Genomic DNA, 24464 nt, shown 5'->3' on the forward strand with positions numbered 1-24464 from the left:
AGAATATATCTTTTTTAATGGTTATACATCTATGTTTTACTTTGATCTTCGAAACAATTTTTCAAATAAATTGCCAAAAATAAAGAACAGTCTTACTGTGTACCATACGGTGGTCAATTCCAATGCTGAAGTGGTTAATAATACTGGATGATCCAAAAGTTACACACATCAAAGTTGAAGCTGAGCTGCACTGAAGTGTTTCAATTCTAATTTGTTTCACCTATAGAAATCCTAGAACTGTTGGCCACTCTTGTGTAATCTCTCCACCATGTGTTGAGTATTGGGTGTTTATTGCATAGTTTTTGTTTATGACAAAAGTGAAATGATACTTTCTCAGGAGCAATGAGGACCACCAAATAATTAATGCAATTCGTAAATACCATGTTCACTCATTTCAGGAATTGAAGTCACTGGATAAGGAAAAATGTGTTTTTTACTGTATGTGGTTTTGATCATTTGTTGAATAAAATGGAGTTCACAAGCTGTACAATGTTCTCTTCAATGATGAGCCTGGTTCCACATAAGTGGAAAACATGAGAACTTTCATAAGAAAATTTTCATGTTTTCCATGAAACGACATTGCATTCAGATTTTCAGTTGAAGGTAAGTTAGCCAGTATCATACCAGGTAGCAGGGTTTTCCTTCCAAATCAGATATTTCATTGTGCAAAACAAATAGGCAAACTGGCCAGTAGAACACATTCAAATGATAGCTATAATATATTTTGCAGAAGATAAAAAAAAACTGCCCTATCAGAGCATTAATGAAGTTTCATAGAAGCCAAGTTACTTGGCCGTTGAGCCCTATCATACAAGGGGAAATGGGATATATATATATATATATATAAAGAGATAATGAAACACAGATAAGATCAAACTCTGATTTATCATCTTGAAAAGAATCCTTCTTTCATAGTTATACAGTGATCAGCATTCATTTTTAAAAATTATGGAGGCAACTAGTGAGAATTGCAGAGGTATTTCCCTACTGACTGTTCCTCGTAAGATTTATGCAAGTATACTTAAGAAACAATTGAGAAGAATTGTGCGAGGGAAACTTGGTGAACAAGCTGGATTCAGGCCAAATAGAAGCTGTCAGGATCAGATCTTCACTTTATGGCGAATAGTTGAGAAAGCATGGGAATATAACAAAGATCTCTATTTAAGTTTTGTCGATCTGGAAAAGGCATATGAAAGGTGCCAAGAGAGAAGCTATTCAATACGCTACAGTTATATGGTGTCAATGGGGCATTATATCATGCAATACTTAGTCTGTATTTGAGTTGTAAGTCGGCAGTTAGAATTGAAGGAAGTACAGGAAGATGATTTAATGTTAAATCTGGTGTGAGACAAGAATGTACATTTTCTCCTCTGTTATTCATTATCTATATGGATCACATTATGAAGGAAAGTGGTGTTAAACATGATATCAGAATTGGAGATGTTAATGGCAGCGCTTTGCTTTATGCTGACGATGTTATACTTCTAAATAAATCCGCATCAAGTCAAGATTGCAAGATTCCCTGACTAAATTGAATAACTGTTGTAATAGATATGGTATGAATGTCAGCAATAAAAAGACAAAGACAATGAAAATAGGTAGAATCATTGAAAATGTCAACTGCGTTGTGAATGGATAACCTATGGAACAAGTAAAACATTTCAGCTACTTAGGCACGATTTTTAGTGAAGGTGGTTGTAAGTCAGCAGTTAGAATTGAAGGAAGTACAGGAAGATGGTTTAATGTTAAATCTGGTGTGAGACAAGGATGTACATTATCCCCTCTGTTATTCATTGTCTATATGGATCACATTATGAAGGAAAGTGGTATTAAACATGATATCAAAATTGCCGATGTTAGTGTCAGCTCTTTGCTTTATGCGGACGATGTTATACTTCTAAATAAATCCGCTACAAATCTGCAAGATTCTGACTAAATTGAATAACTGTTGTAATAGATATGGTATGAAGGTCGGCAATAAAAAGACAATCATCATCATCATCATCATCATCATCATCAAATTCCTGCCATGTACCCTCAAGGGGTGTACAGGATATGACAGTACTACATGAAAAAATTACATCATTACTAACTTCCTATCTACAATTTTCCTCCAAATCAGTCTGTTACTTGTCAAGACTCCAACATTATCAGATCTTATATTTCTATCGTCTAAGGCACTTTGTACCGTATCAATCCACCTATATCTTGGTCTTCCTCTGGGTCGTTTTCCTGCCAACCTGGCAGAGAACACTTGTTTTGCTAATCTTTCCTCTCCCATTCTATTTAAGTGACCATACCATCTGAGATTAGCTCTGCTAACGCATTCCTGGATGCTGACAATGTCAAGTTCTTTCCTAATATCCTCATTTTTAATATGATATTGCCATTGATGCCATCTGTTCACGCCTCTAATCTTTCTCAGGACTCTCATGTCTGCGGTCTCTAGTCTTTGGTCAAGTGTTTTACTTCTGACCCAGCTCTCAGATCCATAAGTTAAAATTGGTTTGAACACAGTCTTGTATACAGCTAATTTAGTGTTCCGACTAATTTCTTTCTTATTCCATATGAATTTATTCAATTGACTTCCCACGATACCAGCTTTGCTGATTCTGTTGTCTATTTCTATATTTAGTTTACCATCTTCAGTAAAAATTGGGCCTAAGTAGCTGAAATGTTTTACTTGTTCCACAGGTTCTCCATTCACAACACAGTTGACATTTTCAATGATTCTGCCTATTTTCATTGTCTTGGTCTTTTTATTGCTGACCTTCATACCATATCTATTACAACAGCTATTGAATTTAGTCAGAGAATCTTGCAGACTTGTAGCGGATTTATTAAGAAGTATAACATCATCCGCATAAAGCAAAGAGCTGACATTAACATCTCCAATTTTGATATCGGGTTTAATACCACATTCCTTCATAATGTGATCCATATAGATAATGAATAACAGAGGGGATAATGTACATCCTTGTCTCACACCAGATTTAACATTAAACCATCTTCCTGTACTTCCTTCAATTCTAACTGCTGACTCACAACTCAAATAAAGACTAAGTATTGCTTGATATAATGCCCCATTGACACCATATAACTGCAGCGTATTGAATAGCTTCTCTCTTGGCACCTTGTCATATGCCTTTTCCAAATCGACAAAACTTAAATACAGATCTTTGTTATATTCCCATGCTTTCTCGACTATTTGTCGTAAAGTGAAGATCTGATCCTGACAGCCTCTATTTGGCCTGAATCCAGCTTGTTCTTCACCAAGTTTTTCTTCCAAGACAATGAAAATAGACAGAATCATTGAAAATGTCAACTGTGTTGTGAATGGAAAACCTGTGCAACAAGTAAAACATTTCAGCTACTTAGGCACGATTTTTAGTGAAGATGGTAAATTAAATATGGAAATAGACAACAAAATCAACAAAGCTGGGATGGTAGGAAATCAATTGAATAAATTCATATGAAATAAGAGAGAAATTAGTCGGAACACTAAATTAGATGTATACAAGACAGTATTCAAACCAGTTTTAACTTATGGATCTGAGAGCTGGGTCAGAAGTAAAACACTTGACCAAAGACTAGAGACCGCAGATATGAGAGTTCTGAGAAAGATTAGAGGCGTGAACAGATGGCATCAATGGCAATATCATATTAAAAACAAGAATATCGGGGAAGAACTTGACATTGTCAGCATCCAGGAATGCGTTAGCAGAGCTAATCTCAGGTGGTATGGTCACTTAAATAGAATGGGAGAGAAAAGATTAGCAAAACAAGTGTTCTCTGCCAGGTTTGCAGGAAAACGACCCAGAGGAAGACCAAGATATAGGTAGATTGATATGGTACAAAGTGCCTTAGACGATAGAAATATAAGATCTGATAATGATAATATTGGAGTCTTGACAAGTAACAGACTGATTTGGAGGAAAATTGTAGATAGCCAGTTAGTAATGATGTAAATTTTTCATGTAGTACAATCATATCCTGTACACCCCTTGAGGATACATGTCAGGAATTTGATGATGATGACATGCTTAGCCATATTCCAGGTCAAGACTGCAAAACCACTTTCCACTGATACTGAGTGGCTGCCTTGTTTATTGGCATAATCTCTGCTTAGAGAATGTTCTGGGATCTGATACAAACCCTGGGTTCCTTCCATCATATTCTACTTTAACAAATTATTTCTTAGAGTCTGCATAAATTCCATTTACTTTCCTAATATGCCTTTTTCTTCCTTTGAATGTGTATGTCCCTGTGCCCATAATACTTACTAACCCCGTGTTTATTGAGCTAACTTGACATTGCATGTCCTGCACATCTCCTTTCACACCTCTTGGTGTACTAGCAGTGTATCCACACATGGACCTAGCCCACAGATGGCATTTATTTTATGTTCTATAGGCCTTGTAGCCTCTTGCGTCTATACACAGTTGATATAAAACCAATTATGTATTTTGGCTTGTTTGGCTTTTATCTCGCACTAGGCCCACGACTCTTATCTTTGTGGCAAACTTCTCGTCTTGCTATTTGCAATTCTTTTTGCTGCCATTAGCAGTACTTCCCCACTCCTGTTCTTTTTGTCCTCTCTTGATAATGAAATATTATATATATATTCATTTTCTCTCAACCAGTCTCACCAATTTCTGTAAATTTTGGCCATGTCATGTAAACAAGTGCCAACAATTTCACATTGCGTTTATCGTGTATTTTGAATGAATGTAGTAGTGGTTTTGAACTGTGCTAAGAAAATAGCATTTTAAATGGTTTAGTGTAACAGCTGTTTACTTGATAATAGGGCTTCATTATTTTTTTGGATGGGTACAAGTGTTCTTCAGTGTTGTTTGCTAGCTAGCCTAGTTTTGTTGGTTTGCATTTTTGCTGCTTATTTTATCATTAGTGTAAAACATTCTGAAAATGGCATCTGTAAGAAAGCTATCAGTGGCATGGAAAGTTTCAGCCTAAAGATAGCTCTTTGTATTTTTCTCAGTGGATATGCTGCAAAAATTGTGTTATGTATACATCAGAAGATGTAAAGGGTTTGTGGACGGTTAAGGGTGAACGAAAAGAAAGAAAAGTATCAGTGTGTGCAAGAAATGTGATGATAGAACATTGTTTCAAAAAATGTGGGGATGAGGTGTTACAAGGAGTAGTCAGAAAATGATGAAGTTTCTAGTAATGATATCAAAGGAAATAGATTGGAAGAGTTTAGGCAAAAGAAACAAAAACGGAAAATCACCTGGAGAAGATAAGCTAGGTTCAGAACTATATAAATACGCAGGAACAAGATTCAAAGAAAGACTATTATTATTTTTAAATAAAATCTACTCGACTGGTATCCCCCCAATAGAATGGAAAAAAGCAATTGTTGATTCCTATCTTTAAGAAAGGTAATAGAGGTGACCCTAAAAACTATAGAGGTATCAGTATACTAAATTCCTGTTACAAAATATATAGCAGAATCTTAAATAACAAACTAATAAAATATTCTGAAAACTTTATTCTAGAAGTACAGAATGGATTTAGAAAAGGAGGATCATCTATAGACCCAGCCTTTTGCCTAAAATTAATAATAGAGAAAAGAAGAGAATATAATTTAGAAACACATATTGCATTTATTGACTTTGAAAAAGCATTTCACAAAGTTAAAAGAAACATATTATTTAACATATTAAAAGAAAGACAAATACCAAATAATATCCTAAAAGCTATCACAAGTATATATGAAAATAATCAAATACAAATAAGATTAAATCACGAGCTATCATATACAAGAGAGATAAACCAAGGGGTCCCACAGGGATGTCCCCTCTCAGCAACTCTTTTTAATATCTACTTAAACGAAATAATAATAAAATGGAGTAAAAATTTACAACAATTAATTAAACTTTCACCTACAGTTAACTTAAACACTCTCCTCTTTGCCGACGACCAAATAATAATTACAAATTCTGAAGATAACTTACAGAAAGCTATTTGAAATCTAAATGAGATATCCAAAGATTATGGTATGATAATATCAACGGAAAAATCAAAAACTATGGCCTTTAAAGGACAAGATCCAGCAACAACTAAAATAGTAATAGATAACAAGATCTTAGAACAGGTGAATTCATTTAACTACCTAGGATGTATGATCACATATGAAAATGAAAAAGATATAAATGTAAAAAATTGCAAAATATTTAAAAATAACAGGTATAATTAACTCTATATTTAAACCAAACCTAGTTCAAAAACAAACCAGGCTAAAAGTATACAATACATTACCCCTAACGGTCTTAATGTATGGAAGCGAAATCTGGACAATAAAACAAAAAGACAAACAAAGATTAACAACAGCAGAAATGAAGTTTATGAGAAAAACTGCAAAGTATATCGATCACAGAAGAAACGAAGATATTATGAAAGAATTAAACCAAGAATCAGTAATAGAAAAAATTAAAAAATATAAATATAATTGGATGGAACACATTCAAAGAATGAAAACAGAAAGATTACCAAAACAAGCCTTAAAGTACATGCCATTAGGAAAAAGAAAACCAGTACGTCCTCTTAAACAATTCAATGATGACTTCTAAGGCCGGAACAGGCCATGCAATCCTAAATCCTTGATACGTATGATGATGATGGTGAAGAGTGAAATAAGGTGCATGGAGGATGATATTGTACATCTAAAGAAGCGATTGTCTGATGTGCATGAAAGGGAGAGAGTTATGAAACTAGATATTAAGCATGTGTCTAAAGATAATTGTATAGCATTATATGGGAATTTCAATCATTAGAGGTATTGTGGATAAAAAGGTGCATAAACCGTGTTTTCCAGGTGGAATGTTGGAATCAAACTTTGCCTGGAAGGAAGGAAAACCTAGTTAGAATTAGTGATAGTGTTATGAGCATGGATGACTTTAAAATGGTGAAAAAGTAATAGTGATTTGAGGAAGTTATTGTGAGTGGTTAACAAAAATAGTGTTGTTGGAAAAGTGCTTGTGTTGCCCAGATATGATAATACCGAGTTGAAATAAAAAAAGAGTAGACACAATCAATGCCAAGGTGGTTGATTTGGGTGTTCATTTATGAATCTATGAAGTTTCACCACTTAAGCTAGTGGCTTCATCTGGGTTAGGATATACATAAATATACAATGAGCATTAAATATAAATCATTACATAACTGCATACACCAAATATGTAGGAACCATAATACAAAAATACAAGGAAAGCAGAAACGCATGGAGCGTGGAAGCTGGCACATGGTCAGTCATTATTTAGCACGTGTGCCTTATAGTTTGCAGAAAAATTAGTTCCGATGTGTTTAAAGATCTGATGAGTGACTTCCAAATGTCACACAGTCATTCCTTGGTTTCTGTTGAGAGTGCCTTGTGAGTGGATTACAATCGTAGCCTCTCTGATGTTGCGGGCACTGAAGTTGTTTTCTGTGTGCGGCATGGGGCTCATTCAATTTTGTGGTGAGTGTGGGAGAAATGAAATGCCAGATCTGAGTTGTCTTTTCTGTTGTTATTGATGTCTCCAATATGCTGCTTTTGTCCTTCTGAACAATGACTAACCATGTGCCAGCCTCCATGCTCCATGTGTTTGTTTTACTTATATTTTTGTGTAATGGTTCCTTCGCATTCAGTGTTTTTAGTTATGTAACGATTCACATTTAATCCAGCGTTAGTAAGGTGGGGTGTCACAGACCCCAAAGATTTTAAATTGACTATAACTTTTTAACAACACGTAGCAGTGAGTCATGCCTTAGTATAGCTTCCCCTCCTGCAACGCTACTCGACGCCATAGACGACAGGCTGTTGCTTGCAAGCAATAAAAATTTAATTTTGTGGATCTGCGTTTTTATTCTGTAAAATTACAGGACACTTATATGTAATCTAATATTGATTAAAAAGATATGGATTTCTATAATACATTGCATTATTTGCATGGGTCTGTGGGACCCACACCTTACCACTTTTGTTACATTTTCCCACCTTACCAGCACTGGGTTAATGCTATTGTATATTTGTGTTTTCATCCTAACCCGGATGAAGCTGCTAGCTTAAGTGGCAAAACTAGTAGATTTTATTAAATAATTATTTCGATCTAGTGTTAGTTATTTTTTTATTACATTAGAAACTTAAGATATTAAAGGGGTTTTATAAAATTAATGCAAAGGAAATTTTTCAATATATGACAGTCAGAGAACTAAATCCTCCATGGAAATTCTGTGTGTACAGACTAGATTTTTTACAGGGAGAGTGGTGAATAAGTGGAATGGATTGCCAGAATCAGTTGTGACATTGAAAGAGAGTTATGATAGTCTAATCTTTAAAGGTACCTGCAGCATAACTATAAACAACAAATTACATGATAACCACAGTAATTAACTTTAGATATCTGTACTTTCATTAAAGTTAATTACTGTGGTTATTGTGTAATTTGTTGTTTAGAGGTACGATAGATTTTGTGTGTGAAATATTTAGTTTGGGTCTCCTGCAATAAGTCTCTGGACTCCGTGGAGATACCATATTTTAATAATAATAATAAATTGGTTGGGCATGTAAAAAAAAAAATGATTTTAATCATAAGAATATGGAATAGAAAGAGGAAATAGTGTATGAGAACAAGGAGAGTGAATTTGTTGATTTTCTGAGGGATAACTATCTTAAGCAACATGTAATATGAGGTTTTAGAGTATTGGATTTGGTGTTATCCTCACAAGGTGTGGTTGTTAATAGGTTATTAACACTGCCTCTGGTCAGTGAGAGTGATCATGAGGTATTGGTTGTTTGGGTTGTTAGCATTGGCAAAAGAGAAAACAGTTACTGTTAAAAAGGGATATATGTGGATTTATGTTGTGGGTGATTATGAAACATTCCACAGTCAACTAACATCAGTACATTGGGTTCATGAGCTGTGCAGAAAAGATGTTGACAGTACATAGGAATTGGTAAGGCAGTATATGACACATGTAATGCATACTGCATACCAAGAGTTAAGTGAATAAATGGAGCAGGAGTGAAATGGATGAATAGTGAAATCAAGCAAGTATTGTTGGAAAAGAAGTTAAGGAGGTACAAGATAGTTAAATGAACAGATGCATGAGGATTGTAAAGTGCAGGCTAGAAAATGTGACTAGCATGGTAAAGAAAACAAAAACTGCATTATAAGAGACAACCAGTTAGGTAAAAGATTATCCAAAGGAATTCTTTCACTATATGACAAGCAAGAAGAATAAAAATTATGGCAGGATGACACTTGTGAATAGTTCTGATAGCAGTTACCATTGTAGTGAATTTATTTAATACCCTTTTATCAGTGCATATCATACTTGCATAAATGATGCTGTGCAGCATGTAGAAGAGAAGCAAATATTAGCAAAATTAGTGGTTAAAGAATCAGAGGTGTATCAGCTGTTGATTGGGTTTGATTAATAAGGTTGTTGAAATGGGCAACATATCACCATGAATTTTAAGGAATGTGCAAAAAAAAGTTAGCTAAGTAAGCCCTTGACCTGGTTATATAGTCTTGCAGTGAGGAAGGTTCCTGATGAGTAGAAGACAAAATAGTACCACTCCACAAACATGGTTCTAGCATAGAAGCTACCAATTATAGACCAATCTGTATATCTGTAGTTGTAGTTGGAGAGGTTGATTAGGAATAGATATAGGACTGGGTTGATGGACTTTGGATTCTTTATGATGGTTAGCATTGATTTGAACTTTTTCTAGCAATCTGCTTGTGTTTTCTGATAAGGTGATGAATGTGTTGGATAACAGAGATTCATATGCATTGGTATTCTTGAACTTTGCAAAAGCATTTGATAGATTACCTCATGATAGGTTATTGTTAAAGTTGTGCAAAGGATGTGGATAATGGTAACAATACCAGCACGGTGTGTATGATGAAATGGTGTCTCAAAAAGGGAAGGTAACCAGTGGTGTGCTTAGAGTTTTGTTCTTTGGCCCCTTACTATTTAACTTATTTGTTAATGATATTTCATGTGGATTGAGTGGGGATCCTCAGTTGCTTGCTGATAATGCAAAGTTAGGGAGAAGTATAAGGAGCAGTGCTGATGTTAATTCTTTTCAGGAAGATTTGAATCAACTTTTAGCTTGTACAGATGAATGGGGGTATAGTTTTAATCATTACAAAGGATTGCATTTTGGAATGCACAGATATAAGGCTATAAGGACTGAAATTTTAGAAGCCAATTTGCAAGTGTTGCAAAGATTGCACATGACATTGCTGCTGTGATAAGGAGTGCATTGACATGCAGGGATAAGGATGTGATTGTACCACTGTGTTAAGCATTGATCAGGCCACACTCGCATTATTGTGCTCTCAGATTTGGTCACCTGTTTTTAATTGTGATATTAGGTAATATCAGGACTGTGAGAGGTTAGTTATGAAAGAAGTTAAAATAATGTAATTTGCAGTTTGGTGGATAGTAGGAAAAGAGGTGATATATGATAGAGAATTTTATCAGATTAATACAGACAAGATTATATAAAGAATAGAAGTGAGAGGGGGAGTATGTGGAAGTTGTGTAAGGCTTAGTGAAGAAGATTGTGAGGAGTAGATTTTTTTACATGGTGAGTTGTGGATGAACAGAATACATTAAATGAATGTTTTGTGAATTCAAGAAATGATGAGGATTTTACTGTATGATAAATGTTGGTTGAGCAAACCTCCAGTGATAAGTCTTTTGACTCTATGATGACTGGTGTGATGATATTGTATCAGTTGCACTGTCCCCTTGATATTCTTGCATTTTTAAATTGATGTCTCATTCGGAATTGAGACTTGAGAAACCACATCCCATATTCTTTAATATATCCCATTCTCTCATTGGGCATAACTCTTTCAATTATAAATAATTCTCATTTACAAGCATTTATTATTGCAAATGATTTGTCACCAAAAAGCTATGGATCAGCACTTGATTTGATACTGGAAAAGTTTAGATTTTGAAACTTCTGAAATGAATGAATGTTCATTTTCTTGGGAAGTGACTCAGGTAAATGCATGTTAGATATTTTCTGTCAGAGAAACTAATTTTTTCACTGCAGAAAACAGAAATTAATTATTATTATTATTATTCAGGCCTACATGGAGTCAAAAGACTCATCGTGGGAGTTCCTTCCTAAGAAACACAAAGTCTAACAAGACTCATCGAGGGGAGGTCCCACCTAAGAAACACAAAGTCTATCATACCACTTCTTAAACTCATTGACCGTTCTCGCTCTCACCACTCCATCAGGCAATGCATTCCATGGCTCAACCACTCCTCACCCTCTTGCTCACAGTTTCCTTTCGTAACTTCCAGGGATAGCCTCTTGTCATTACTCCTTCCCGCTGTTCAACCAAGCAAAAGAACTCCCCAGTGTCAACCCTGTAACCACCTCTCAGCAGTTTAAAAGTCTCAATCATATCACCTCTCCTTCTTCTATCCACCAAACTCTGCAATCCACATTCCTTCAGCCGATCCTCATAACTATCATTGTATAGTCCTGAAACCATCTTTGTTATCCACCTTTGTATGCTTTCCACAGTTAATTTATCCCCTTCAAATCCTGGGGACCAAATCTGAGAACAATAGCCCAAGTGTGGTCTGATCAGGGTCTTATACAACAGAATGATAACTCTTTTATCTCTGCAAGTCAGCATCCTTCTCATTATTGCAGCAATCCTCTGTGTTACCTTCACCACCTTTGCAATATGTCCCCTAAATTTCAGGTTTCTATCAATCATCAACCCCAGATCTCTTGTCTCCCCTACTTCCTCCAGTACAACTCCTCCCATAGAGTATGCAGCGTCCCTTCAATGTTTCCCAAACCTCAAGACCTTGGATTTTGCTGCATTAAACCGAAATCCCCATTCATTTGCCCATCTGTCTAGCTTATTCAAATCCTCTTGCAGGGCTGCACTATTACTAATAATCCTTCCCAGCTTCACATCATCTACAAACAGGTGAATATCCTCTTGCAATCCACTGACAATGTCATTGATATAAAGGTTAAACAATATAGGTCCCAGTACTGGTCCCTGTGGGACCCCCCACTTGTAACCCTCTGCTTCCTTGAAACTGCCCCACCATACACAACTCTGATACCTATTGGACAGCCAATCCTGAATCCAGTTGACCAATATGACATCCAGACCCATGTGCTGCAACTTAAATATCAGCTTATCATGTGGCACCCTGTCAAATGCCTTCACTAAGTGTAAGAAAATGGCAATATATTTCCCTCATCTAATGCTCTTGTAACTTTATCATAAAAAGCTAGCATATTGCTAAAACAAAAGCGCCCATTCACAAATCCATGTTGACTCTCACAGATAACATTGCCCTCATCTGCCCAATGCTATATACAGTTCTTCACTACTTTCTCCAAGATCTTACTAACTACTGATGACACACAAACTGGCCTATAATTAGACACTTCCAGTCTGTTACTGCCCTTATGCAATGGCACTATCTTACCTTCCTTCCATTCCATGGACACCTTTCCCACAGCCAGACTTTCATTGAAAAGCCAGGTCAAAGGCACTGTCAGTTCCCTAGCACATTCTCTCAAAACTCTTGGTGAAATACCGTCCAGTCCCATAGCTTTACTGACATCCAGAGTACTCCAGTATTTGAAACACACTCTCCTCCTGTACCTCTAAACCTCGAACCTGCCCAATCCCTCTAGCATTAAAACACTTCTCCAGGATGAAATACTCCAATAAAGTGTTTGAACAATTCCACTATTTCCTCTGCATCAGTCACTCTATTTTTATAGGTCCCATTTTTATCCCACAATATCATTCTTGGTCACATATCTACAAAATTCCTTACGAATTTCTTTGGATCTTAGGGCTAATCTCTTCTCATATTCTAGTTTCGTCTTCCTTACCATACTAGTCACTCCCCTGGCCTGTGTCTTATGCTCTTCATGCATCTTCTATTCATCTGTCTCCTTATGTCTCTTCCATAGCCTCTTTTTCGCATGCAGTTCCTGTTTAATATTGTTTGTCATCCACTTTACTCCAAATTGTGTCCTCTGCTTCACTTGTGGAATACAACTCACCATTGCTGCTAACAAATATTCTTTCATAATTTCCCATGCACAAATGATATCCCAGCCTTCCAATTCCTCCCTCCATGAAACTTCCCCAAGTTGACTTCTTAGACTATTATAATCACCTGCCTTATAATTCCACATACGTTCCCGTCTCTTTGATACTCCTGCATGTCTATTCATTTGCAAGTCAAAACCATATGGTCACTCTCTCCAACTGGTGGGAGAGATGTCATCTCAGTTATTATCAACTCTTTTGATGCTATAACCAAATCCAAACCTCTTGAAACTCTCGTTCCCTCTATTACATGTTGCCTAAGACATTTGTCCCTCAAGAATTCTAGAAATTCCATTCCCTTATTACTACCTGCATCTTCCTCTCCCCAATTTATACTACTGTAGTTAAAATCTCCTATAACAATCATTCTTCTTGCACTTGCCAGACTCAACTGTCTAAACATTTCCTGGTCCCCACCCTCTCTGCTCCTGGGTCTGTAGCAACACCTCACTAATCCTGTCTTGCCCACCTCTACCTCACACCATATGCTCTCAAAATCATTAATGCCACTGCCTTCCAAAGTCTCCACTCTTAGAGGACATAGGTCGTCCCTTATCTTAAGCAGTACTCCACCACCAAGCTTTCCCTTCCTATCCTGCCGAAAAATGCTGTATCCAGTAACTTCTATTCTTGTTATTATATCCTCTTCTGTCAACCATGTCTCAGTGATCCCAATAATTTTTGACCAGACTGATGCTGTGTGTGCCACCAATTCCTCTCCTTTATTCCGGATACTCCTGGCATTAGTATAAAGCATAAGTTCCCAAAGTTTTTCGGGCCACTGCCCACTTTGCAAGACATAAATTTTGTAACGCCCCCTATTGCACACACATATATACATGCTCTATTTTCTCATTGACATCTATTTCTATCTGACATGGTAAATTTTCAAATGATTAAATAATTGATTAAATAATAGAAAATTGATAAAAAAAATTGATCGTGTAAAACAGGCATAAGATGAATTAAAATGCAATATTTAAATTTTAAATGATTATCTAATTGCAAAATCACGAAAATAATTAATTTTTAAATATATATTATTAATTTCTTCTATAAAGAGCCACCGACCCCTAGACCGCCTGAATGCCCCCAAATGCTTCTGATCCCACTATAGCCCACCTAGAAGGCTTTAGCGCCCACTGGGGGGCGGTACCGTCCACTTTGGGAACCTATGGTATAAAGCATATAAATGCCGTTGTTTCTATACCCAGCATTATCCCCTCTAGACTTCGCTGGGCTCAGTGTTAGCTGATGTCGTCCCCTTCTCCCAAGTACCCATTCCCTCAAGAGGCCACCCCTGCTACCATCCTCCCTGGGACACACTGACTTGTTCAGAACAGCAATCTCTCCAGATGCCTACGTACTTCCTCATTCTAATGTAAGCGGTCTCTCGCATACAATTCCTCTCTGTCCTCAAATGCACTCCAAGCATCTACATATTCCAGTCCTCTCTTGTCACACATTCTAACTATTATGTCATTCAATATTACTGCCCTTCTGCTTAGCTTGTCATTATCATACCTAGGCTATCTGTGTCTTCTTTCGTACCACCTCAAGCTTGAATCTCATATCTCTTGCTGCCCTATTTACACCACCACTCAAGTCATTTGTTCCCACCATTACAATCATCTCATCCACCCTTTCACCTCCCTTAACTGCCAAAGCCACACTTTCTGTCGTTCCTCCTGGCAAGCACTCCTCACACATCCTATCTTGAACACCACGGATCAATGAGTCCCCATACATTATACTTCTTACCATTCCCTCTCTCTTATTGTTTCCATTTCTCCTCTTCTTTCATTCCCACACTTCTCTCATTCCCTCTCTCCTACTATTTCCATTTTCTCCTCTTCTAGCACTCCCATACCTCTCTCTCATTCTCTCTCTCCTACTGTTTCCATTTTCTCCTCGTCTAGCACTCCCATACCTCTCTCTCATTCCGTCTCTTCTACTGTTTCCATTCTCTTCTCTTCTAATACTCCCATACCTCTCTCTCTCATTCCATCTCTCCTACTGTTTCATTCTCTCCTCTTCTAGCACTCCCATACCTCTCTCTCTCATTCCATCTCTCCTACTGTTTCATTCTCTCCTCTTCTAGCACTCCCATACCTCTCTCTCATTCCGTCTCTTCTACTGTTTCCATTCTCTCCTTATCTAGTACTCCCATACCTCTCTCTCTCTCTCATTCCCTCTCTCCACTGTTTCCATTTCCACATCCAATTCCATTCTCTCCTCTCCTATCATTCCCAAAACTCTCTCTCCCCTACTCTGATTTGCTTTGCATTTATCTCTTCCATTCTCCTAATCTCATCTTTCATACTTCTCCCAAGACATTCCACCTCCTCTTTCAACTCCTCTATCTCCCTCTGCAGGTCAGTCACTCTTAATCAAAATTCACTCTCCCAAACAAAACCATCTTCTAAACTTTCACAGTCACTCACGCCTTCTATGCTATCAACTATGATTTTCTCATTCATATTTTTTTCTTCATTTTCACCTATCACACTACTTGTCTTCCGGTATTCATTTTCCGTTCCTGGAGCAACAAGTTCAGTTATTAAGATATCTACTGCATTTATTTCCTCCCAATGCCTGCACTTTACGCACCCACCCCCTCTCTCACAAGCCAGATATCCAATTCCTGAGACGCATACATGCCGCAGGTACTGCATGCCACAAGCTCCCTTATTATATTGCTTATAATAGAGTTCTTAAATGGTGGAGGACTTGGCGAAACACGCCATTTGCGACTGCAGCTGAATCTACCATCATTCTTTACTGCCGAGGGACTACTAGCGTAATCGTTAATTATTCAAAATAGTGTCGCTAATTAGTGTCAAAAATAAATGCTAAATAAGTATTAGGGACTATAAATAAATAAGAAAAATACAAACAATTACAAGCAAAACAAAACATTAAGTACCCTAAATAAAATGAAATAAAACTAAATACAGTAATGAAAACTTAGCTTCGTCTTGTCTTCCACTGTTATGCATCTGACCCCATCTTCTCGGTAATCAAAATGCACAATATCACGACAACAACTAACTTCAAAAAACAACCACTTAAGTACACTCATATTCCAGAGAAACAATTTAGCGCTCAAAAACGTAGAAAAACGGACTATTCACCGATTAAAAATCACTTTCTTCTTTAGAATTATGTCATAATTTAGAGTATCCTTTTTAAGTAGTATTTACAATTGGTATACCTCATTATATTGTATCTTGATCCTTATGTTTATTTATTTTTTATAATGAGCAATAACAGACTAGTTGTACATTTTTACTATCTTTCTTGTTAAATTTTTACTTATTTTCTAATAGGCACAGCGAAAAAATTACAGGAAAGAAAAAAAGCGAGTGGCTAGAGAATTACTTAGTACCCTCAAAGATCCTTCTATAATTGTCTTAGCAGACTGGTTGAAAGTTCGGGGAACATTGAAAGGTTGGACCAAATTATGGTGTGTTTTGAAGCCAGGCCTGTTATTGCTGTATAAAAGTCCAAAGATACACAAGGTGGATTATTTATCTTTTTAATTTTATCTTTGTAGCATTAAGAAATAATGCTTGCACTATCATGATATGCACTTAAAGCAATTAACATAAATTTACTTTGTCTACACCCATATAGAACAATTCATATTTCCTATTTCAGAGCAGTCAGTGGGTAGGAACAGTGTTGCTCAATGCGTGTGAACTTATAGAAAGACCATCCAAGAAAGGGGGATTTTGTTTTAAACTCTTCCATCCTTTGGAGCAGTCTGTTTGGGCTTCCAGGGTATGTATGCCTCCCTGAATAGCTCATTCAATCATTACATCATTATTATTCATTTTAAATGTTGGTGATATTCAAAAAGCATTAAAATTTTGCATTAAATCTTACCCGATTTTTCCCATTTATAATTACTATTACATAATTTTATTGTAGGCCATCTCTATATAATTCAGATGTCTTACCTTACGAAGTCAATTTTGTTTACTATAAACTTAACTCCTTTGTCTTCTGTATGTAACAGTTGTTATATTTATGCATAAATTTGATTGCCTGAGTTTCTTGGGAATGAGGAAGTAGTGGACAATCCAGAGGTGAATGACTTGTCTTTATCTATTCTCACATAAAGCATTTCATGCTTTATGTGAGAATAGATTAAATTTGTGGGTTACAAAAATTGGTGAATAGGCAGGAAATAGCTGTTGGGATATAATGGAAGCATTAGTTATAAAAGGGATTTTCTGAGATTTATGCAAAAAGGAAGAGAAATTGTGTAAGAGTGTGATTAGCAAGGGCTTGAGAGCCATTTTTTTTTTGCTTGGAATAAATAATACATTGCCACAGTAAAGTCATCTGTGAGTATATTGAATTGATGGGTATCACATGAATAATGGCTACTGTAGGCCTCTTGTGATATCTTCAGATTCTGTAGAAATGTCCATGTAAATTTCTTTTTAGAACAATTATACAAAAAAGTTATGTTTATTAATTTGTACATTGTATAATTGATAGGAATAAAATGTTATGTTGTCATATATTGGTTGTAATATAATAGTAGGTACTGAGCAAAGATAAGTTTTATTTTTTGGAATATTTTTGAAGAATTATGTGCATTCCATGAAAAATTTAATTATTAATTAGTGATAAATAGGCTGAATGCATATTAATTATCAAGGTTCTTAGAAGATTTTGTGCATAATAATGAAGGCAAAAATCAGAGTCAGAACTAGGGCATTGAAAGCAACTCATTTAATGTTTCCATTCCAGGTGCACAGTGCAAAAATGAAGTGTTTTGAGTGGTATAAATTTTACTAAGATGGTTCTTTGTTAGGAGTTTAATATGTATACATTAGCAAATGTGGCAGACATGCTTGTTGAAAAATGGAACAAGAGAAATGAAAGAGTGATATATTAATAGGCTGTAACCAGAAGAGTGAGCATGAGAATGAGTGTGGAGAATGTGATTGTGAATACAAAAATGACTAAAAAAGCAAACATGAGTGTAAATTCAGAAATAGATGTTAGTCTGTGATGGAGCAATAGTGGGAGCACTTGCTGGAATGCAAGAATTGAAGAATAAAATGATTAAGATGAGAAATGAGATGAGGCATATACAAAATGCAAGTAGACGTAGTGGATGTGAATGAAAAATGTATGAAAGAATAAAATGAAAGATAGTGGAGAAAAAGAAGTAGTAAAGGACTCAGAGTAGCACTATAAAGGTGGATTAGAGGGTGCACAAGGTCTATTTTCCAGCAGAGAAGATGAACAGGGTGATTGAGGTGCTCGATGTGAGAAGTAAGAATTAATCTTTCACACTTGTAAAGTGATCACTCAGTATTTCAACTATATCTTCTGCATCTGTCACCTTCCTTTTCTATCAGAATTCATGAAAGTTATCTTTTCAAAATTGTTTTTCATTTTAATTGCCATATAGTATAGTAAAAGAACTCCTTGGAATTTCCTTTGCCTGCTCAGCTAATTGCCTCTCATCTTATTTTGTTTCCTTCATCATTATGCTGCCATCAATTTTTCCCACACTTTGTGCTCCTCATTAGCCTCTAATCATCTTTCTCTTTTAATATACCTTTTAAAACATTTTCATATTGTGAAGAATGTATAAAGAAGAATGAGTTTTTTGATTTATTTTCAGACTAGACATCATTCTTCCTCTGGGTGTTTTTCATTACATCAAACACTTTCTTTTCCATGCTATTTGAGATCATATCATCTAGATTAGCTCTTTTCACACGTTCTTGAATGCTGAAGTCAACTTTTTATTAATGATTCTGCCACTTTGGTAACTTCTCTAATTTTTGTCAAATCTTTTCCTTAGTCATTATCTTTTCCTGATAAGTTAATTAATTAATTAATTTCAAGAATTCTTCTTTTTTTCCCCCTCTTTTACCTTGCAGTGTCTATTCATTTAACTGCAACCATACACAAGGATAAGGTGATTAGCCTCCCATGCCTGTAGAAGTGTTGAGTTCTCAAGGCCGGTTTGCCTGCTTTCAGGATGAAAAACCTCAGATAAACTGGAAAGAAAAACCCTGCAGTCCACGCCCAAGACCGGCTAACTTGGCTATGTCTGAGAGACGGGGAATCGAGCCCAGAACACTCCTTTCCCAAGCATAAGCATATATCGGCTAACTGCATGGACTCAAGAATTTTTTGATTTAAAGTATTATTTCTGGCCTTTGTCAGCATACTGTTTCAAGATGTGGTGATGCTTCCATATTGTAGCAGAAGAATGTCATTTGGTTTGCAAGACTAGGGTTAAAATGTCATCTTTAAGATGGGAAGAATATTCCTGCTTCTCAGCTGAGAATGACTTTAGTCAGTCAATCTTGTGGAGATGACAATATTTCCATAAAAGCTTTGTTTTCCCCATAGTTGCTTACATTTGTAATCATTAAGTGAGTCTTTTGTGAAGAATGTTAATTCATCAGGGAGTATCTGGCTCAATTTAGTATTTTTTTAAAGTTTTAGATAAAATATAAATTTTACTCACCTACCCAACCTGTAGAAATTACAAAAATGTAAAACAGTGCTGGTTTTGCATTTTTAAACATTACTCATTTTTATTCTTAAAATGTGTATTTTACCTGAAATTAGGTTTCCATTTGTTTCTGAATCATTAAATATGAGTCAAGAATGGTGTAGAAAAATAGCAGAAGTGATATTTGAGCAGAAATGCTCAATTATTATTATTATTATTAAACCTCCAGGGAGTCGATGACTCATCAAGGAAGCCATGCATCATTCGCACCAGCTGTCATGCCTCCTGTTAAATTCATTCACATTAGATGCACTCGCTACTTCAGCAGGTAAACTGTTCCCCTCACTAATGGTGCTATGAAAGAAATATCTAGTTCTTACTCATTTTTAACTGCACACAAACTTATCTTCCACAGATGCTCCCTTGTCCTTCCCCCACCTTGCCTATAATAAAAAATTTTATCTACCGATAATTGTAATGCCCTCTCAAACATTTTTATAGATCACACCATTTTCATCATATCACCCCTCTTTCTTCTGTCTACTTTCAGTTCACATACTCTCAGTCTGTCCTGCTATTACATTTGTAACTCTTCTTCTTCCTTGCAGTGTTTCCAAAGCTTCTTTATCCCTCTGGAACCCAGATGACCAAATCTGCACAAAGTAGTCATGTGTACCACGGCCTTGTAGAGAGGCAAAATGATTTCCATATACTTACATGTCAGTGTTCATTTCAACATTGCAGTTATCCCCTGAGTTGTATTTGCAATTGTTGTTTATTATTTTAACGGTATAATAGAACACAGAAACTAAGTAAATAATTAATTTATTAACTTGATGCTGATATTTCGCTGGTATTATAACCAGCATCTTCAGAGCACAAAAACACTGTTTGTCACAATATGTGAGACTAAAACAACATGGTGTACTTAAACAAAATTGTAGCAGCAACACAAAGACTAGAGTCCTGATTTTGGCACCCTCTATCTGAAAAAAAAAAAAAACGCTATCATATATTACTAGAGTCCTAGAAAAGTGCTAGTTTTTTCTTAATATGACTGTCTCCCAGATCTTCGGCAAGTTAATACAGCCATATTTGTTGAGATTTGGAGTGTGTTTTAGGGCTTCTGTCGCCTCTAAGAACAATCTCTCTGATTTATATGGGTTTCTGTGTAGTACTTTAGTGTTTTTCCAGTTGATCCTGTGTGCAGGGGTATCCAGAGCATGGTCTGCTAGGCCCGACTTCCCATAATGATAATTCCGGACGTATCGTTTATGTTCGCTGATGCGGATATTCACAGTTCTTCCTGTTTGACCGTAGTAGGCTTGATTGCATGAGCAGGGTACTTGGTAGACTCCTGGATGTGATAAAGGAGGAATGCTGTCCTTGGGTGAGCGGATGAGGGTGGCTAATTTGCTACATGGTCTGAATGTACTGCGTAGTTTGTTTATTGAGAATTCTTGAGATCTTTTCGGATGTGCCTTTAATGTAAGGGATGGTGACTGTTTTGTTGTAGTTCTCTGTGGTGGATGGTGGGAGGGGTTTCTTATGAGTGTTTAGTATTTTGTTTATTTTTTGTGGATTGTAGCCGTTGGCCAAGAAGGTGTGGCGTGAGTCAGTTCAGCAGTAAGAGCCTTGTCATTTGAACAGATTGCTCTCGCTCTATGGGTTAGTGTTTTTAATATGCCATATTCTTGAGAAGGATGATGGTGTGATTGTTTGTAAGTATCCGCCTGTATGTGTGGGTTTTCTAAAAACTGAAAATGATAAGGAACCAGGAAGGGCAGACAATGGCGCCCTTGTTTAACCAGGCGATGCCCCAGCCGACATGAAATTTTGTCATGTTGTACCATCATTTTCTATATTGGTTTAAGCCAATAAGAATAAAATTTGGTTGTCTAAATCCCAAATTGCCAGCCCATCCTTGTTCATTCAGTATCCAGGTAGATACCGAACAGGGTGCACCACGAAAAGGTGAGGATTGGACATTAGGTCAGAAGCCCTGGTCGGTTCTCCACATTCCATTAAAGGCCATGTGGAGGTCTCCTCTCAGTTATACAGCTTTGACTCTTAAGCACACCTTTATGTGACCTTTGAATTTCAACTTTCTATCCACCATAGCTGCAAGATCTCTAACCTCAGCAGTTACTCCAAGAATATTCCTGTCAATATAATATGCTGTTGTATATCACATCACATCATAATGCATAACTTTACACTTAATGACATTTGAATTATTAGCCGTTGTCATTTGCCCACACATCCAGCCTATTCAAATTGCCTGTAAATGCTATATGTTGGTAACATCCTCAATTATCCTGCATATATTTGTATCATCGGCAAACAATTCAAGATCTCCTGTCATTCCCTTTCCAATATCATTAACATATACATTAAATACAATGGTCCAAGGACTGATATCTTGGGGCAAATTCACATACCCATATACCATTTTCTAATGCCTGTTCTTTAGCCACCCATTATCCAGGCTGTTAGTAGATATTCCAGTCCCATATTCTCTTATTTACACAACCACCTTTCATGTGGTATCCTATAAATGCCTTAGCAAAGTCCAACAGTATGATAGTGTATCCATTCCCTTTATCGAACTCAGCTGTAACATTATTATAAAATATGAGCAAATTAATCAGATATAACCTTCCTTTAGTAAATCCATGTTATTCCTTGCAAAGTAAATCTTGTTTGCCCACCCATTTCTGTATGAGTTCTTACTAACTTCTCTAAAATCCTTACAGTCACTCCAGAGATACTGAATAGCTTGATAACTATCTGGTGTTGATACCAGTATTATCAGCCAAAGTGGCTAAGCCCTTGACATCAGTTTTTTTATGTCATAAAAAAATTGTTGTGCAATGGGATTAGCATACATTCTTTCCATTCCTGATCTAAGACCTCAAATTATACAAACACATTATTATTATTATTATAATTACGTGACATCTCCAGGGAGTCTAAGGACTCATCATGGGAGGTCACGTTACTCTGCTTCAAGGGCTTAGTCAGTTCAGCTGAACATTTCTTTAGCATGCAGGCTGATATCTTGTCTGTCCCAATTCCCAAATTCTTCTACAGGTTATCCAACAGCTACAGAACCTCCTTCCCTAAAAATATAGATATAAATGTTTAAAAATGGCTGTACCTGCACTTCACAATTCAGAAGGTTGAATTCTGAATGATTAGAGTGGAGCTGTCATAGTATCCATGTGTAAAAACAGAAAACTTTGTAAAAATTATAAAGGACTTTCCTTACTCAGTTTTGTGGATGAAAAACTTGGAACAAATTAGTTTAAGTTCATGTTTTCACTTTACGAGAGGTAATTGAGAAATCACTGCAATATAACAAGGATTTGTATATTCCCATTAATTTAATAAGGTTTTTAGATGCAAAAGAGCAAGAAGAAAGAATAAATCTGAGCCATTTATTGAACAGCTAAAAGTTGTAACCTTGGGGAAAATTGCTAAATGAGGCAGGTTGTTCCAAAGAACAGAGGTAAATGGAATGAAAGAGAAAGAAGGGAAGTTAGTTCACTAACTTTGTATTTGGACAGTAAATAGGTATTGACCAGTAGCTGCACTTGTTTTTAAAGTTGGAGAAAGTGGCCAGAACAGCGCATTGTCCATGCAAGCACTTGTAGAAAAGGCATAAGGCAGAAATGATCTCCATGAAAGATGGAGGGATTGGAGTGGATTCGTGAAAGGGATCATCAGTTAACCTACCATGTTTGGACATCTTGGTATTATCGAAAGTTACGTTACGGTAAGTGATATAAAATCTTTCTTGCGAGAGATTGGAAGGTTTGAGTTTTGGTAGCCATTTGAGTTGACGAGGTTTGTTCTTGTCCATTGAAGTGTAGCAAAGAGATCAGTTTAGGACATTGGTCTATTAAATGAAAGCTGGAATGAAGTGTACTCATCATTCAAGGCTATGGGTGGGATTTGAAGTTTTGAAGTCAATGTGAGCAAGTCATTTGCTGGAAATATCTGAAGAGAGGAAACTATCTCCCATGACACGTGAAGAACCAGAGAGAAAGCTGGTGACTCATTGGCAAAAGATAGAATATTGACTATACGATAGTAGTGTATTTACTGAGCATACATCTATCCATGCTACATCCAATCGTATGCCTTAGAAATGATGAGAGATCAAACAAGTAAGTTTCTCCAAACTTTTCCATGGCCTGAGCCTAAAGGTGGATTATGTAGGCTAGATCAGCTGTGGATGGAGTGGCAAAATCCTCTTTAATTAAGGACTTTTACTGGAATATAGGCAGAAAGAAAGAAAGGAAGGAAATCAATAGTTTACTGTTGATTTCCTTCTCCATGGTTTATGAGAGAACTGCAGTGAGAACAATTGGCAGATAGTTTCTGGCTGACATATCATGTTTCTATGGCTAGGTGCTGAGAGAAAAGCTTTTCAAAAACACTTCAGTTATATAGCATAAATAGAATGTTTATATCAAGCAGTATATGGTCTATATTTAACTTTGAAGTTAATTAGAATTAAAGGAGCCCCACACCTTAAAGTCAATTGTGTGAAAAGGGTACATACTATCTCCACTGTTATTCATCATCTATATGAATCACATTTTGAAGGAAAATGACATTAAGCTGATATAAAAATTGGAGATATTAATTTTAGGTTTTTACTTTATGTAGATATTGTATGCCTAAATTATTCCAGTAAAAGTCCTTAATTACAGCGAATAACTGCTGTATCAAATTGAAATGAAAATTTTCAATAGAAAGACAAATTGTGAAAAAATGGACAGGAACATTAAAAACATCAACTGTATCCTAAATGGAGAACCTATAGAAAG

The 24464-nt window shown here is 36.2% G+C and overlaps 1 protein-coding gene across 9 annotated transcripts in view; it reads left to right on the top strand.

Annotated features, from left to right (window-relative positions):
- LOC150106162 (oxysterol-binding protein-related protein 8-like) overlaps positions 1-24464 on the top strand; it is a 387947-nt gene that overhangs the window by 253166 nt on the left and 110317 nt on the right. For all 9 annotated transcript variants that reach the window (XM_090394505.1, XM_090394508.1, XM_090394504.1 and 6 more), the window contains 2 exons: positions 16460-16651; positions 16791-16913. In XM_090394505.1, coding sequence (XP_090250631.1) covers positions 16460-16651; positions 16791-16913 — 315 coding nt within the window. The remainder of the gene's footprint in view (positions 1-16459; positions 16652-16790; positions 16914-24464) is intronic.

The sequence above is a fragment of the Typopeltis vanoorti genome, chromosome 6 (assembly GCF_054136105.1).
Source record: "Typopeltis vanoorti isolate ZY-2024b chromosome 6, IOZ_Tvanoo_1.0, whole genome shotgun sequence".
Lineage (NCBI taxonomy): Eukaryota > Metazoa > Arthropoda > Arachnida > Uropygi > Thelyphonidae > Typopeltis > Typopeltis vanoorti.